Genomic DNA, 18,385 nt, shown 5'->3' with positions numbered 1-18,385 from the left:
CCTCTCCTCAGCTGGTAGGTTTCCCCTCCCCACCCCACCCCTTCTCCTGCGTGGGCTTGCCGGTGTGGGTGTGCGGGGAGACAATGATCTGCCAGATGAAGTTGTAGGTTTCACTTAATTTGGCGCTCTTAGGTAGGTTTCCATTGTCCGTCGCTCAGGGCCTTCCAACAGTGGTGACGGTGGCACTCAATGAAGTCTTCTCCAGTAGCTCTTTGTCGATGGTGGCGGTGCCGATCCAACGAATAAGGTTTTGCCGAGTTACCCCATCTCGATGGTTCGGCTGTGTGACATCGATGGCTCAAGGGTGTATTTTTCCTGTCGGTCGTTATGCTCGATGAGGAATGGCCTGTATGGTTTATTGGTACGCGTGGCGCGCCATCAATCCATTTCGCAACATGAAGTTGGTCGACTCCCAAGGGCTTCAATGTAACTTTTTTTTTATTTCCCAAAGGGTGTTTGTACAAAAATAAACAAATGTGAAGGGCAAAAAAAAAATCCCCAAATACCCGACGAGATATTACCAGTATGACACATTTTAAGCACATAACGTGGGCTTTCAAATAAGACATTTTGAATGTGTTTTAATGATTTCTTTTAGATTTTTATTGAGTTTGGACATTTTGAATGTGAATTAGCGACTGGCAAAATCCTAAAAGAATACTACATATAGGAGAATTTGTTTGCTGTCTTGTAAGCTGGCCCTTCAATATCTTTGGCCGTTTCATGTTTGGCGTCATAAATTTAGCACCGAGTCTAGTCCTTGTTTCTAAGAAAACAACTCACAAACAAAACATAACTACAGTACAAGCAGAAAATAAGAAGGAGAAAGTGGTACTAGGATAATTCCACGTGAGACACGCCCTTCCCATGCTCCCCGTTGCCACTGGCACTTTCGTTACTTACTGGTGTATCGGCTCGCGTGGCCTCGCCGCCACCCACTTTCCGACGAGGACGACAGCCAAGCCTCCCGGCGGCTTCACACGCCCAATCCCAGGAGTGGAGCAGCATGTAGGAGGCGATGCCGCCAACACTTCGACCTCGACGACACACCGGACAGGCTAACCTGGCGCTGCTCCACCTCCGGCTGCTACACCGCGCGCTCGAGCTACCAGTTTCTGTTCCTCGGCTCCACGGAAGACCCCAACTGGCGCATCACTTGGCGACCGTGGGCGCCGCTGCGCATCAAATTTTTCATTTGGCTCGCACTCCTCGGCAGATGCTGGACCGCCAACCGCCTCGCGCGCCACGACTTACCTCACGAGCCCACTTGCATCCTGTGTGACCAGGAACCGGAGACAATGCAGCACCTCCTCTCCGGCTGCTCCTTCTCCCGCCAAGTTTGGCATGATATCCTCTCTTGGTGCCGCTCCACGGCCGCGCCACCGGGACAAGACGACGACTTCCCCACCTGGCTTCACTCCGCCCTTGCCGCCACCCCGCGCTGCCTTCGCCGTGGGCTCGCCTCCATTGCCATCCTCACAGCCTGGTGGCTCTGGAAGCATCGGAACGGATGCATCTTCGACGGCCACCACCCCTCTGTCAGCCGCGCCGTCAATGAGATTCGAGAGGAGGCAAGACTCTGGGCTCGCGTGGGCGCCATTGGTCTCGCGATGATCATGCCAGAGCCGTAGCCTAGGGCCCTGTGGTTGGCGCACCCACCTTCTCGTTGCGCCAAGGATGCCGTGGCATGCCATCGATGTGTTTATGCCCGGCAGCCTTTTTTCCCTCTTTCTAACTCTTGTACAATTGCTACTCTCTACCTATCAATGCAATAATACGCAAGCCTTTTGCGTGTTCGCAAAAAAAAAGTCAATAGACAAGCACGGCAAGCCACCTTCCGTTGGACATACATGCACTACCGTCCAACGAGTAGAGCAAATGTTGCGAAGTGTAAACACATCCCATTCAACCGGTCAATTTAATAAGTAGCTCATGCGGTGTGTATGATATGATACATCCAGAGGCAGGCGTGCACGCTAGCTTGTGCTTGTGCATCCCCGGCCGGCCGGCATCTCGCCGTCTCGCTCTCACCGGCACGACTTGCGGACATCGGCGCGACGCGTGCATGCATGCTTGAAGAATGGGGTGCTCTTCTAGTAGCTCAACTGATTCTTGCAAATAAAAACTGTGGGATAGTACTTGGATTAGAGGATTATTCTGTCAAGTGTGGGATAGTAATTGGATAGTACTTGCCCAAATATATAGCATATAAACATCCGCACACTGCGTACCACACATGTTAAGTGAGTTGATGGCTCCTTAACATAGCGTGGGCGCACATTCTCCGACACCGTCCGTTTCAGCATCTGCCACGGCTAGTCCTTTGCGAGCAAATGGATGGAACTTCAACTTTTGTACTGTCTATCTTATCGATGAACAATTTAACAAAGTAAACTTAAATCTCAGAAGAATGAAGATAGAAATACGCAAATCGACTCACGATTGGCGTCCATTGTTTCCGTACAATGTTTTCCTTATTGATGTAAGTTTTTTTTTGTTATCCTTTATACATACTCCCCTCCCCTCTCGGCCGCTCCCGCGAGCGATGCCGAGGGGAAACCCTAGCCGTCGGTCGCAAACCCCACTCCTCCTCGAATCCCTCCTCGCCGCCGCCGGCTCGCGCTGACGGGTGAAACCCGGTCAGCCTCGGCGGCTGCAGGGCCTTCTTCCCCTGCTCACTAGGACCGACGCAGGTCAGGGTCAGCGGGCGGTGGCACGGCACTGGCCAAGGGCACAACGCCGGTCGGCGGTGGCGGGGCCGGTGCCTGGCGGGCATAAGTGGATGGTTAGGAATCCCACGTGGGTTCTGCCAGCGTCCGTCGCTGATCCAAAGCTTGACGTAGCAGTTTCCAGATTTTTTTTAGAAGAAAAAGTGATACAAGGTCCAGTGGATGCTCGTCCAACAAACCTTTAAAAGTTTTCTTTTGAAAAGAAGGTTGAAATCCCCGGGCCTTTGCATCCAAGGATGCACGCAGCCACAGGCCTTGAAAAGTAGTCGCTATCATCAACTAAATTCTTTGAGAAAAGGATATATTCACTCAAATTGATGACTCATTACTCCGACAGTTTCTCAGGAGCACTTGATTACAGCGAATTCTTGTGAGAGAAATCAACACTTGCCCTAAACCGCAACATTGATCTCCCATTCACCTCACCAAACGCAAAAAAGGCTCCATTTTCTCTAAGCCAAAAGGTCCAACCTGTCCTAATCCAATGCAAAGGTGTGAGTGCAAGAAAGATAATTTAAAACATATTATCTCATCGTGTACACATCCCATCCTTAACATAACGTGGGCACGCATTTTCCCTTTTCCGACACCATCCCTTTCGGCATCATGCCACAGCCCGTCCCTGAGAGTAAATGGATGGAACTTCATTCCAGAATATATGGTTGCGTGCTTGCAAGATTATTACAGAAATTCAGCATGAGCATCGGGTTAGGGTACTGCATTTTCAACGGGCCAACTTTTATCAACTAGTAGTACGTAACTTTTTAAGTACACTCTAGTCTCAAAGACACCATATAGTAATACTCAAATCATGACTCGGGAATGGCTGCCATTGTTTCCTTGCATTTTCCCGCCTTAGTCATACTTTTATATGTACATTTTAGGGAATCTTTTATATATACTTTTTTAAGAATATCTTTAATATATACTTGAAAGATTTAAAGAAAAATGTCTACATGAAACAACCCAAAGGTTTTATCATGAAAGGCAAGGAAAATATGGGATGCCACCTGAAGAAATTTACTTATGGATTAAAGCAAGCCTCTCGACAGTGGTATTTAAAGTTTAATCAAATGATTAAAAAATTTGAATATAAAGAAAATATTGAGGATAACTGCATTTATGCAAAGTTTAAAAATGAGAAATATATTTTCTTAATCTTGTATGTGGATGATATCCTGCTTGCTAGCAGTGATGTTACTCTACTACAAGAAAGAAAGAAGTTCTTATCCTCAAATTTTGACATAACAGATGTTGATGAAGCATCATATGTTTTGGGCATAAAAATTCACCGAGATAGGAACAATGAAGTCTTAGGACTATCCCAGAACGCATATTTAGAAAAGGTTCTTCAAAAACATAATATGCATGCGAGTAAAGCCACACCTGCTCCTATAGTCAAGGACGATAGTTTTGGGAAATCCAATGTCCCAAGAACTAGTACGAGATCGATCAAATGAAAGCAGTATCATATGCTTCGGCTGTTGGCAGCTTACAGTATGCACAAGTGTGCACTCGCCCTGATTTAGCTTTTATCACCGGGGTACTCGGTAGATATCAAGAGAATTCAGGCATAGAGCACAGGAAGATGGTAAAGAAAGCATTGTGTTATGCGCAAGGCATGAAGGACTACATGCTAATATACAAGAGAAATGATTCCCTAGAGATAAAAGAGTATTCAGACGTAGATTTTACGGGGGACAGAGATGATAGAAAATCCACGTCAGGATACATATTCACCATCCTGGGGGAGCTATTTCGTGGAAAAGCTCCAAGCAGTCGATAGTTGCATCATCCACAATGTATGCAGAATTTATAGCATGCTTCGAGGCCACGAGGCAGGCGATATGGCTAAAGAAATTTGTACCCGACTTAAAAGTGGTAGATTGTATTCACAAACCACTAAAGATGTATTGTGACAACTAGCCCGCAATATTTTACGCTCACAACAACAAGTCGAGTAATGATGCCAAAACAATAGAGATAAGGTATTATGTTGTGAAAGATAAAATCCAGAATCAAACTATAAGTCTCGAGCATATAAGGACAAAGGATATGCTTGTGGATCCGCTAATGAAAGGCTTACCACACTAGTAGAAAACAGGGCTTTCGTCACAACTCCATGTACACATTAGTCCCGGTTGCATCACGAACCGGGGGACTAATGTGAGCATTAGTCTCGGTTCGAGCATTAGTCCCGGTTTAAATGGGACCTTTAGTCCCGGTTTGAGACACATACCGGGATTAAAGGGTACGGTGCCCTTCAGTCCCAGTTCGTGTCTCAAACTGGTGCCCTTTAGTCCCGGTTCGTGTCTCAAATTGGGACTACATGTTAGACATTTCATCTCGGTCTGAGACACGAACCGGAACTAAAGGGGGCACTACTAGGAAAAAGTCTATACACAGAAATTTAGCAACAACGCGGGTCAAAAAAGGGCGCTAGTGCTAGAAAGAGTAGAGATTGAGAAAAAAACACGCTATAGATACAATCTTAGCAGTAGCGCGTGTAGTGGCAAAAGCGCTACTACTAATATTCTCATCTCTAGAATCATAGGCTATGCATAGCAGTAGCGGGCTTGGAAGAAGCGCGCTACCGCTAGGGCATAAGTAGTAGCTCATTTCCTACAAATAGCGCTACGACTAATGGAAATAAAATAAGATGAAAAACAAATAGAAAAGTAAATGAAAATGAAAGAAATAGAAAAAGGAGAAAGGAAAAAATAAAATGTAAAGCAAAATAAATGAAAAAGCGAAAAAACAGAGGAAGGCATAGCAGTAGCGTGTGTTAGTAAGAGGCGCTATAGCTAACGTAGCTGCAGCGCGTGTCCTAGACCCCCTATAGAAACAGAAAAGGAAATTAAAAATGGAAGAAAATTACATAGCTATAGCAGCAGCGCTTTTTGTAAAAACCGCTATAGCTATCGTAGCTATAGCGCATTTTATGAAACACGCTACCGCTAAGTTTGACTTAACCAAAAAACCGTTTCCCCCAGCCACCACTTCTCCCCCAAATCCCTCGACCCACCCTGCCGCCGTCTCCTCGATTCGCCGTCGCCCCACTTTGCCGCCGTCTCCTGCCGATGTTGACGGCACCAAAGCCATGCGCCATCGATGCCACCGGAGCCGCCCCCAATGCCACGGAGCCGCGCGGCCTCATCAACGCCACTGGAGCCGCCGTCAACGCCACCGGATCCTCCCTCGCCACAACTGCCTCCCTCGCCGTCATCGGAGACGCCCCTGCCTCCCTCGCCACCACTGCCTCCCTCGCCACCACCGGAGCCATCCTCTGTAAGCCCTCACCCCTCCTCTCTCTCTCATGCATAGGTTAGCTAGTTTAATTAGGTTAATTATCTACGTTAGGGCAAAATTTTAGTTAGGGCTTTGACAGAGAAGTAGTTAGGTTAATTATCTAGGTTAGTGCAAAAATTTAGTTAGGGCTTTGACAGAGAACTAGTCAGGTTAACTAGTTTAATTAGGTGAATTATCTAGGTTAATTAGTGCAAAAATTTATTTAGGGCTTTGACAGAGAACTAGCTGCGTTAACTAGTTTAATTAGGTTAATTATCTAGGTAAACTAGATTAACTAACTAGGTTAAATAGGTAGGTTAATTAGGCTTGTTGGATTAACAAGCTAGGTTAAGTAGGTTGGCTAGGTTAGAGGAAAATTTTATTTTAGAGCATTAGGTCAGAAGGGTTAGAGAAATGGAGTTCCTTTGCAATTTAATTGGGTTCTGTCCTAGGCAGAGAAGGGTTAGAGATAATAATGTGTGTTTATGTGAGAGAGAGGAATAGCTAGATCAACATAATTTGGGTTCTGTCCTTGGCAGAGAAGTGTTTAGTGAGGTCATTTTGTAAAGGTTTTTGATTTTTTAAAGACCACTATTTTTGAAGGAAAAGAATTTAGGCAAATTTTATTTTAAAGATGATCCCTTCCTAGACTTTTATTGTTGATTATATCTTTTCATTGAAGTGGTCATGTTATATCTTTTCATTGAAGTGGTTCGATTGTGCCCAAGTGGCTTTGTTGTTTGCAGGGAATGATGCTGAGTGGCCTATGTTTTGCCTGAATGTTGATTCATTTCTATTCCGGCAAATTTCAGGTTCTCGATTTGTCCACTTTTAGCAAAGGTCATGCCGAAATTTTCCGTGAATTTCGGCATGACTTGTCAACATGGCAACGGGTACTCGCAACCCGCGAATCCGGCGGGTAAAAACCCTATTAGGGTAAGGATTTGGGACAAATAAATACCCATGGGTTTATAAATGGGAAAAATTGTACCCATCGGGTAAGCCGGGTGTGGGTATGGGAATGCAATACCCATACCCGCGCACCCATATACCCGCATACCCATATACTAATTTCTTATAACAGTAGGCTCCATGTGTCATTCACTAAAGAAACCTAGCCATTGTACCCTAGGGTAACGCAACCGCTACCCTCGACCCAAAATTCTCTTGTAAAAGAAAAGAATAGATGTGAATGTGTCTCTAAAAGTTCACGTACAGGCTACTCACCCATATATATAACTGGACATTGTTTAGTGTCATTTAATTCGTGCTTAATGCTATGCATTTCTGAAAATTAATATCATTCTTTTTATTCCATCACACAACAAGTCATCATCTATATGTGCTAAAATGCTAAAATGTGGTATATATGTACTGAAATGTTGAAGTATACATGCTGAAATGTTGTGTACATATGTGTAAATGTTGAAAATTACATGATGAACTTGTTTCAAAAAAAATTACATGATGAATTGTGAATTGGGTACGGTGACCGAGGTGGGTACTTTTATCCGTGGGTATTACCCACACCCGTTCGGGTACGGGTATGGTAACAATTTGAAACCCGAGGTGCGGGTACGGGTACGGGTATGGGCAAAAAATAATGAGACAGGTACGGGTTTGGGCGACCATTACCCGCACCCGAACCCGGCGGGTGCCATGCTGAATGACTTGTGCTACAAACTAGAACATATCGAGTGCCCGGGATTTGCCGCACCAGGAAGGAGTCAACGTTCCTGCAAAACAATAGGCCTTTTTTATGTCATTATTCATTTTATTAGGTCTAGAATTAATGGACTAGATTTAATCATAGGAAACATGGCTAGCAACAATGAAGGACAGGGTTCTGGTGATTGCGACGACGCCTACCGGGCGGCAGACGAATTTTTTAGCCTTGCCGGTGATCAACCGATGTTGTTGTTGGGCCCACCGGTGGCATCGGGGACTGAGACCGACACGCAGACCGGTGCTGAGACTGAGACCAACGCTGAGACTCAGACCGGCATCGAGACCGGCGCTGAGATTGAGACCGGCACTGCCTCGGGGAGCGGAGCCGGTGTAGACCCGAAAGCAAAGAGGCAATGGATTCCTAACAAACTCAGGACTACTAGACTGGTGGTCACGGAGGTGGACGATGGCAATTTTGAGCCAAAGGCGCCCGATGAAGCACGCGCGTGCTACAGCAATCAAATAGGCTGCATCGTACGGACAACCGCCACCATCAATGATGAGAAACTACAGAAGATAGATAATATGATGAGCTCCCTCCTAAAGAAGTTTCACCAGATATTCTTGTTCTCGGGCCGGAATGAGAAGGATTATGAAGATCCAGATGAGGACCCGGCAATAAAGAAGATAAACAAACACGCCATGACCAAGTTTAGCGACGAGTTGGCCGCCTGGAAAAATCGAGTGAAAGCAAAGATCATTGACAAGAAGGAACCCTACTCCGAGATTGTAAAGGATAATCCGAAAATCACGGAAGATCAGTTTCAAATATTCAAGGAGGCTTGCGAGGCCGAAGCTGCCAAAAAAGTCTAAGTACATGAAGGGGCTTCAAGAGAGGAACATCGGGAGCCACCACCTCAGAAGCCGTGGTTACGGCGGAAAGAGGTCCAAATGGGCCAAGGAGGACGCGGAAGCCGCGAGTCTGGGCATCCCAGGCCCCTTGGCGGAGTTCACCGTCCCGCGGGAGCGTGACGTCCTCAGGGCCCAGCACCGTTGGGACCCAGTGAAGAAGGTTTATGAGACAAAACCGGTCATTACGGAGTTCATGAGACTGCTGGTAATTTTAGTTTCTGATCAATTCGACTGCACACGTTAGTAATATTTGTAAACGATCCTTGTGCCTTTTGCAGAGAGAGCAGCACAGGATTGCGGCCGAAAGCGACTCGCCGTCTGAGGCATTGGCGAGGCCCAAGTGGGACACTCCATTCAACCGGGCGTTGAACATATTGAAATGACAATCGGTGGATACTCAACCATCGTATGGATGCGTGCACGGTATCGGAGACGGCGCCACGTGGAAGAAGTACTACCGTGAGACCACGGAGGAGAGAAAGGAAAGACGGAGGTTAACTAAAGAAAACATCGACAAGAAGGTTGAGATTGCGGTTGAGAAGAAATCATCTCAGACAGTCGCAACAGCGGTAGCTGCCGCAAAACAGGTGGTTGCAGATTTGTCTACTTCCTTGGTTCTGGCCGTTTTCACTTGGTCAAGGCAAAATCCAGAAAAAAATGCAGAGGACTTTCCCCTTGCTAACTTCTTGGGGAGCAGCTCGACTAGCGTTGCACCAGCACCGGCTCCCGCACCGTCTCCCGCACCGGACGTGCTCGGCGGTGCTTCGTCTTTGGGTGAGCTCGACGCCCTCACGGTATCTGTCACACCGGCCCCCTTCAATATAAATGTATAATCTCCCGTTTTCGTTGCCTTCCGGATGTCTCACGTCGTAGACTTTTCTTTGCAGGTTGACGAAACCCCGTGCACCATATTGTACACCATCGGCGATCAGAAGGTGGACATGGGGAAGGCGACGATAATGGAGCCGGAGGAACCATTGTTCCACAGCCGACCGATCCCCCCGAATGCCTTCAAGGTTTCCGTGATCAGTGTCAAACCGGGTCACGAGAATTTTCCTCCTCTGTTACTAGTGGGGGATGACGACGAGACCCCGCGGCGGCTTGGTGATTGTTGCAATGGGTGGTTCCTGTTGTGGCCAAAGAGTCTGCTTCATCTGGAGGCGGCCGGGAGCACACCCATGAGCACGCAGCCTCAGCAAGGTATGAACATCAACAACCCACCTACCCAATTAGCGTCGGGTGTCGGGTTGGGTGATAGCGGACGGGGTAAGGAGGAGGCTCCATTAGTCATTGATGACGTCGCCATGGATGAGGATGAGGATGACGATGGCGCTGAACAGTATGTCTATACTGGCGCCTCCTCAGGGTTTGAGCATCATGAGTCGGTGCCTGAATTGCCGTCTCAACGTATTATGGACGACCTTTCGGTAGTAAAGAAGTCTAGGAAGAGAGCGAGGAAAGGCAAAAAAGTTGATTCTATGATCCAGCAGCCTCAGCATCCTTGGATTCAGGACCGTATAGATATCCCCGATGCGGATAAATTGCATATCCCCGGTCAACCAATCCTACCTGCAAGAGCGCTAGGGGCCAGATACGGCGATCTAAGGAGACTTCATGACGATGTGTTGTGGATAGAGAAAGACCTCATCGCCTCGAAAGATGCAGGATACCCACTCTACGTGGTTAAAGTTCCGCGGCAATTGTCGTACGTCGACTGCTTCCCCGTGGATAAGTTCTTCCTTCGGTTCGATTACATATTCGACATGTTTCACGTGAAGAAGCTGGATTTTACGGTTGTCCGTCTTTATGCCTTGCACATGAACTACATCATTGGGCTTGAGAAGATATCTTATATCTGTGTTGCTGACCCGTACTACATGCACGAGGCCTTCTTGGGAGTTTGCACAAAGCACTGTGAATACGCTAGGGAATACATCGTCAGTTTCATGCTCGCCAATAAGGACAAGGAGGCGATTCTCGTGCCTTATCATCCCATGTAAGTCATCCGCGCGGATATCCTTCCTTCGATTTCAATCATTCATTTGCATGGTGGAGGCTAATTAATTTGAGGTGTATTTATTTTGCGCAGCGGTGGGCGCGCCGTCCTCATCACCCTTTACCCCCGATACTCCCACGCTCTTTACTTGGACTCGTCGAAGAACATTCACAAAAAGGATTACACCCACATCAAGGATGTTCTCGACAGTGCTATGTTTTACTACCAATCACTGGGTGGAGAGGTTAGGGACAAGAAGAAAAGGGGCGGCAGGGTCGCCTTCAGCCATAAGACAGACTTCTGCTGCATCCAGCAACCGAGTGATTCTCTTAATGATGGATTCTATGTCCTACACCACATGCTGGAGTGCAGACGGGATCACCAGAACCTTCGCATGTCACCTAGATCCCGCGATGCCCATAGTCTGCAATGGGCAAAGAACGTAGGAGATATCGAGGATCATCGACTTCGAGCTGAGTTCTATCACATCCAGCGCGAACTTGCCCAAATCATCATGAAGGAGGTCGTAGAAAAAACAGGGATGTTCTACGAAGAAGGACAAATATCGCAGGAAGACGTCCGAACATGGATAGCCTCTCAGCGTCTCGACATGAAGCCTTTCAGTAAGCTCAGGGACTATCTCCCTGACATGGATGGATGGCGCGACATGGTGGAGTGATTGTCGATATATGACAATGTGTCCGTTTAGTCCATACTTTCTATATGACAAAACTTTGAGTTATGCACGGTGAAACTTTATTTGTGATGTAATTAAACTGTACTCCTCCTCGACTAGCGAAGATCACTCTAGTTAGGGCATTTTGGGTACGATGAACTTTGTTATTTATGCTTATGATATGTTGTTTCTATTTTTGCTAAGTCTGTCTCTTTCTGTTGCTCAACTATATATGTTGCATATCATCGACTCATGTGACGATGTAGGTGCATAGATCATCGATGGCGAAGAAGTGCTACGCCAGGAGTATATATACGACGAGTGGCCGGAGTGTCAGGCCCTGGTGTACCGGTTTCCGGTTTCCGAGCAACAGGCAGTAGTTAGTTTAGGTTCACGCTAATGCGAGAGAGGGATACGAAATCATGTACTGCATAGTTCCGCTTTCACTCAATGTGATAGCTCTTCTCGCGTATATCATTGTTTAGATGGATGACGATGTATTTGCAAGTAATCGAGACTTGTGTTGCTATTTTCGAGATGATGACGAGAGACCACTTTGTGTTGGATGATGATTATGATGATGACATGATTTGATGAGACTGGTTTTATGTATATGCTATGATTACATTTGTATAAAGCCTATTCAAATACAAAACAAATTTGTATAAAGCCTATTCAAATACAAAACAAATATGCAGGGAAAAAACTGATAGAACTAGTAGTAGCGATGGGTAAAAGTTAGCAGTAGCGCCGCCTTACCAGTAGTGTTGGCCTTTAAAAAGCGCTGCAGATAATATCAGTAGCGCTGTCCACAGAAGCGTGCTGCAGCTATCCATGTATAGCAGTAGCGTGGTATGGCAGGCGCTACTGCTACACGTTAGCTGTAGCGCCTTATCAGTAGCGCACTGCCCGGCGCTACTGATAGACCTAAACCCGCGCTGCTGCTAGGCTTTTCCTTAGTAGTGGTGCGATGCCCTTTAGTCTCGGTTCGTGTCTCAAACCGGGACTAAATGTCACATTTTCAAACTCTACCCCCTGAATCGCCTATTCAGTTTTGTAAAAAGCAAAAGAAAATGATAAAAACTTCAAAAATTAAAATCCTTCGAGATGTAGTTATTTACTACATCTTCTAGTTAGGAAAATTTACAAACTTAAATTTGGACATGTTTTGCAAAAAAATGTTATGAAAAAGTAAAACGGCCATATCTTTTGCATACGATGTCAAAAAAACCCTTATAATATATCAAAAAAATCAGCACGAAAATCCGCATCCGATTTTGACAGCCTATGGCTTGTTTTGCAAATTTTTAGAATCCTTAAATTCTAAAAGGAAAAAAAGTTATGCTCAAATTTCAGTTTTTAATTTTGGTTAAATCTGGTCAAACTATGGTCAAACTACTTATTCAAGAATTATTAGTGGTACTAAATAATTATTCAAGAATATTAGTGTTACTAAATAATTATTCCATTTTTTTTGAATTTTGGTCAAATATGGTCAAACTATGGTCAGACAAACTCTGGTCAAACTTATTATTCAAGAAATATTAGTGTTACTAAATAATTATTGTTTTTTGGAATAATAGTTTTAAACTCAAACAATGAAACATGTAACTTCATGCTCAAGCTAAACTCCTAAGGGTTAATATGATTAACATCTTACTATTGTCGGAAAACAACAAGTGCAGACTTGCAAACGATGGGGAATAGACCCGGAAGTTAAGTGTGCTCAGACTGGAGTAGTGAGAGGATGGGTGACCGGCAGGGAAGTTAGATGATTTGGAATGATGAGGGGTAATTAGAGATTAGAGGTTAAATTGAGCAGTGATGAGGGGTGATTAGAGATTAGATTGTAAAATAATTCAGAAATTTAAAAATCTTGAAAAAAATCAATTTTTTATCGTAAAAATAACTTTAGTCCCGGTTGGTGTTACCAACCGGGACTAAAGGTGGAGCTCTAGACAGCAGTCACGTGGAGGGCCTTTAGTCCCGGTTCGTATAAGAACCGAGAGTAAAGGGGGGGGGGGGCTTTAGTACCGACCCTTTGGTCCCGGTTCCAGAACCGGGACTAAGGGCCCTCTAGAACCGGGACAAATGAGCCTTTTTCTACTAGTGCCACTCAATGTGTTCAAGGAACACTTAGCCGGCATGAATTTAAGGGAAAGCTTTATGATTCCTGGATAGGCCCAAAAGGAACATAATTTGTTTCTGAACAGAACGTATGTTGTAGCTATATGATTCTATCGGCAATTAATCTGTGACGACGAAACATACTCTATGTACCAATATGCGATGAAACAAATAAACTAGAAAGTATAAGGTTAAAAGTAAAGTTGAGATCAAGGGGAAGAATGTTAGGTCGATCTCCACCATGTGGGCCCAACGACCCACCAGACCCCTGATCCACGCGCCCTGAACGGGGGCGCCCAACCTCTTATTGGTTGGTGGGCCCCTATGACCTATGCTATATAAACAGTGGGGCGGGGGGTGGGGGGGTGGGGCAGGGACGACGAAGTTCGCCGCCGCCTCAAACCCACCGATATTCCCTACCGATCTAGGGTTAGCGCAATGCTCACGGGAAGCACACCACCGCCGCCATCTTCCTGTCATCGCTGTCGTGGTGACCATCTCACCACGATGGCCTCTGGCTCGAGTTCGTCAACCGCTGGAGAAGGTAGGTTTACCGGATATGATCTAGCCTAACCGATCCAAAGTGACTCCATCAATAATAATACTCAAATCATGACTCGCGAATGGCGGCCATTGTTTCCTTGCATTTTCCTACTTTTATATGTACGTTTTAGGGAATCATTTATATATACTTAAAAGATAGCCGTGCATTACAGTGACATTATAAGCATATAAATTCTAAAAGGAATTGCTAATTCATTTGTGATTTGGAGGTTTGTGCACACGCTAATGATGAACCTTTATGGTCCAAGCTAGCAAAAAAGTCCAGTGGATAGATGATGGTTTTTTCAGAAGAAAAAAAATGATACAAGGTCCAGTGGGTGGAGATGGCGAGACCAACAAACCTTAACAAGTTTTTCTTTTGAAAAGAAGGTTGAAACCCTCGGCTCTGCATCCAAAGATGCACACAGCCACAAACCTTGAAAAGTAGTCGCCATCATCTTCCAAGTTCATGCGAAAGTATTTTTTGAATCAATTTGGAAATCAAACCATTAATGCAATTAATTAGTTAGATAGTTAATTATGTATGCAATTAATTAGTTGATTTGAATACAATTTTTTTTGCACCGAATTAACATGGAAATCAAGTCATTAATGCAATTAATTAATTAGGTAGACAGTTATTTATGCCAAAAGATAATTAGAAGTAGGGATTTTTTTTAATTAGTTAGATAATGAATTGATTTGGTTGATAGTTAATTAGGCATGCAGGGAATTAGGTAGGCCGTTAATTATCTGTGTACTTAATTAATTAAGCAAGCAGTCAATCGGGGCATTTTGAAAGCGCTCATTGGCCGAGCACCGCTTTCCAACATGAACAACGACCACTATGCGTTTGAGAAATGGGTGACCTAGCGTTTAGCAAGATGGATGATGAGTATGCTCTACAAGATGTTCACACGCTGACGGATGCCAAAACGTTTATGAGTGAGGAGAACTCGACACAACATTGACCAGGCATGCTATAGTAGAAAGTAAGAGTGTTTCAAAAACAAGAAGGAAAAAGAACTAAAGCCACCAAGTTGTCCATGGTGTTGAAGAAAGAAAAAGTGTTCCAAAAAATAAGATGAAAAAAGAAAGAAAGAGTAGTCTAGAAAATAAGTAGGAACGAGAACTAAAACTGACGAGAAATGTGAAAGAAGAAGATGAGGCGTCAATGACGGACACAATAATGATAACGTGGTGCTGGTTGGCGCCCATAAAATGAGTTGGCAAAGAGGCTAAGAGTATAAGATGTAGGGGGGATGAAAAAGAGAAGAATAACATTATCCTTTCTAGCATATGTGGACTGGAGATGTAGCTTATTGGTGACTAGGAATATGTTCACGTCGGCACTAGTCTCCAACGTCAGTGTGCATTTGCAGTGTTGAATAGACATTTGAGAATGATCTCTATAGTTACTTGTTGTTTTGTGTCAATAGTACTCCCTCGGTTCCTTTTTAGTCTGCATATAAGATTGGGTCAAAGTCTCAACTTTGTAAAGTTTGACCAACTTTATTGGAGAAAATATCAACATCTATAATACTAAAGCTATATGGTATGAAAATTAATTTCATGATGCATCTAACAATATTGATTTCATATTATGAATCTCGATATATTTTTTTATAAACTTAATCAAAGTTAACAAAGTTTGACTTTGACCAAATCTTATATGCAGACTAAAAAGAAACAGAGGAAGTATGTGTTAGTTTAACCCACTCTATTATATTGTAAACATGAGAATTTTCATCCTGTTGTAATGCACGACAAAGATGATGTGGACGTTATCTGGGTTTGAAGAAGGTGGCTCCAGTGAAAAATGTTCGCCTACAACACGAAACCGAACAGGAAGGGGAGGTTCCGACACAAAAAAGAAAGGTGCATCATGGGACGAGTTTTTGTGTGAGATTCGGGCTAGAGTTAACATGGCGCATAGCCCGTAGCAAGGCACGGTCGTTCTGCAAGTCACTTCATAGTGGTTTGATTGTTTGTTTTTTCTTTTGCTGACTTGTAAGTTGATCCTTCTTTCTAAGAAAACAACTCGCAAACAAAACATAACTACAGTACAAGCAGAAAATAAGAAGGAGAAAGTGGTACTAGGATAATTCCACGTGAGACACGCCCTTCCCATGCTCCCCGTTGCCACTGGCACTTTCGTTACTTACTGGTGTATCGGCTCGCGTGGCCTCGCCGCCACCCACTTTCCGACGAGGACGACAGCCAAGCCTCCCGGCGGCTTCACACGCCCAATCCCAGGAGTGGAGCAGCATGTAGGAGGCGATGCCGCCGATGAGGCCGTAGGCGATGGAGTAGGTGAGCGGCATGAGCGCGAGCGTCATGAACGCCGGCACGGCCTGTCGCATGTCCTCCCAGTCCACCTCCGCCACGGCGCGCATCATCATCACGCCCACCAGCACCAGCGGCGGCCCGACCGCCCAGGACGGGATCGACGCGAGCAGCGGCGTGATGAACAGCGCCGCCGTGAAGTACAAGGACGCGGTGAGCGCCGTGAGCCCCGTCCGGCCGCCCTCGCGGATCCCGGTGGACGACTCGATGAACACCGTCACCGGGGACGTCCCCAGCAGCGAGCCGAAGACGATGGCGGTGGCGTCGGACATGAAGGCGAAGTACTGCCCCTCGAACTCCCCCGTGGCGTCGTCCACGAAGCCGGCGAAGCGCGCCATGGAGTAGAGCCCGCCTGTGGTGTCGAGGATGTCGACGTAGAGGAAGGTGATGAGGGCCTCCCAGAAGTAGCCGTGCCCGATGCCGCTGAAGTCGAGCGCGCCGGCCGTGGACTGGATGCGGTGGACGTCGAACACCTTCTTGAAGTAGTTGAAGCTCTCGTCGCCGGCGGACGTGTCCGGGAACGCGGTGACCGCGGTGTTGCGCGGCCATGAGATGAAGGTGACGAAGAGGATGCCGTAGATCATGGCGCCCTTGACGTTCTTGATGAGGCAGAAGGCGATGATGAGGAGGCCGACCACCGCGAGCCAGAAGGTCGGGGAGGTCATCCGGCCAGAGAGGCAGAGTATGCCGCCGGAGACCGTGCCGCCGGGCATCAGCGCCACCGTGCCGTTGGGGAACGTCATGACCGGCGCCACGGACGCGCGCTGCGAGGCCGGGCACGCGCCGAGCGTGACCAGCGTGGACGTGCTGAACCCGACGAGGCCGAACCCCTGGTTGCTCTGCAGCCCGATGAAGGCCAGAAACAGCCCGATCCCCGCGGACGACGCGATCCGCACGGGCTTGGGGATCAATTGAGCGAGCTTGGAGCGCAGGCCGACGAGGGAGATGAGGAGGAAGACGAGGCCCTCGATGAAGACGGCGGCGAGCGCCTTGCGGTAGGAGAGCGTGCCGGAGCCGTGGAAGCCGACGACGGTGTAGGCGAAGTAGGCGTTGGTGCCCATGCCGGGAGCGAGCGCGATGGGGAGGTTGGCGAAGGCGCCCATGATGAAGGAGCCGATGACGGAGGAGGCGGCGGTGGCGACGATGAGGTCGCGGCGCGCGCGGGAGAGGCAGGCGGCGTACCCCGGGTCGACGGGCGGGAACTTGCAGGCGGGGGACGGGGAGGCGCAGTCGTCGACGGAGCAGGTGGCGCCCGAGTCGGAGAGGATGGAGGCGTTGACGGCGAGGATGTAGGCCATGGTGAGGAAGGTGGTGGTGCCGGCGCGGAGCTCGGTGGTGAAGGTGGTCCCGCGCGCGGCCAGGCGGAAGCGCCGCCCCACCCAGGACCGCTCCACCGCGGCGTTGAGGCGGCCCACCCTCGTGGCCGCGGCCTGGCCGCCGTCATCGGTCCGCGGGATGATGGGGCTGGTCATGTCGATGGCGGCGTGTGGCTGCGGCTGCGGGAGTGCGTGCGTCCGGTGGATCCTTTTAATGGATGGGGATGGATTCAGGCAGGCAGGGAGGGGGTTGAGGTTCGCGGGATGATGGGGCTGGTCATGGCGATGGCGGCCGGCGCGCGTGTGGCTGCAGGAGTGCGTTCGTCTGGTGGATCTTTTCTTTTTAATGGATGGGGATTCAGGCAGGGAGGGAGTTGAGGTGCCGCCGTCGACTCGCGAGGGTCAAACGCTGAGGTGTAATATGTCCACACGGAGAGGGGAGGGGAGGAGATTCCAAATCTCGTTGGGTATTTGGGGAATCTTTTGCCCACGTTTTCCATCGTTGGTGTGAACGATGTTGTAAACTAGTAGGAGTAGTACGAGCAACTTCAACGGGCCGACTACTACGATTTTATCCGTTTTTTATCTATTTGAATCGGTCAGACGTACACGAACGTCTGCTTTCGTGTTTAGATCGGCGCGTGCGCCCAACGCTGGCGCGATCCATTTTGACGACGCAATCTTTTTTGAATGCGTGCATATTTCACATAGAAAATACATTAATTAAACATTAAAGCCGACCACGAAGGCCGGCGGGAGTCCACGCGTCCACATTAGCATTTAA

The 18,385-nt window shown here is 47.2% G+C and overlaps 1 protein-coding gene across 1 annotated transcript; it reads right to left on the bottom strand.

Moving 5' to 3' along the window:
- Positions 1-796: 796 nt before the first annotated feature.
- Positions 797-17,900, bottom strand: LOC123107477 (adenine/guanine permease AZG1). Its single transcript, XM_044529469.1, has 2 exons — positions 16,210-17,900; positions 797-1,008 (listed from the first exon to the last, which is right to left on the bottom strand). The coding sequence occupies exons 1-2, from the start codon at positions 17,755-17,757 to the stop codon at positions 835-837; spliced, it is 1,722 nt and encodes a 573-aa protein (XP_044385404.1). The 5' UTR covers positions 17,758-17,900; the 3' UTR covers positions 797-834.
- Between the last annotated feature and the right edge of the window lie 485 nt (positions 17,901-18,385).

The sequence above is a fragment of the Triticum aestivum genome, chromosome 1B (assembly GCF_018294505.1).
Source record: "Triticum aestivum cultivar Chinese Spring chromosome 1B, IWGSC CS RefSeq v2.1, whole genome shotgun sequence".
NCBI lineage: Eukaryota > Viridiplantae > Streptophyta > Magnoliopsida > Poales > Poaceae > Triticum > Triticum aestivum.
Note: the sequence above shows the minus strand (reverse complement) of the source record. Positions and strands in the feature narration are given on the sequence as shown.

Excerpts from the sequence above, each read along its gene's own strand:
- LOC123107477 (XM_044529469.1), bottom strand. The coding sequence starts at position 17,757 with ATGACCAGCCCCATCATCCCGCGGACCGATGACGGCGGCCAGGCCGCG. Across the intron at positions 1,009-16,209 it reads TCGGCGGCATCGCCTCCTAC|ATGCTGCTCCACTCCTGGGA; the intron begins ATGCTGCTCCAC and ends ATCGCCTCCTAC.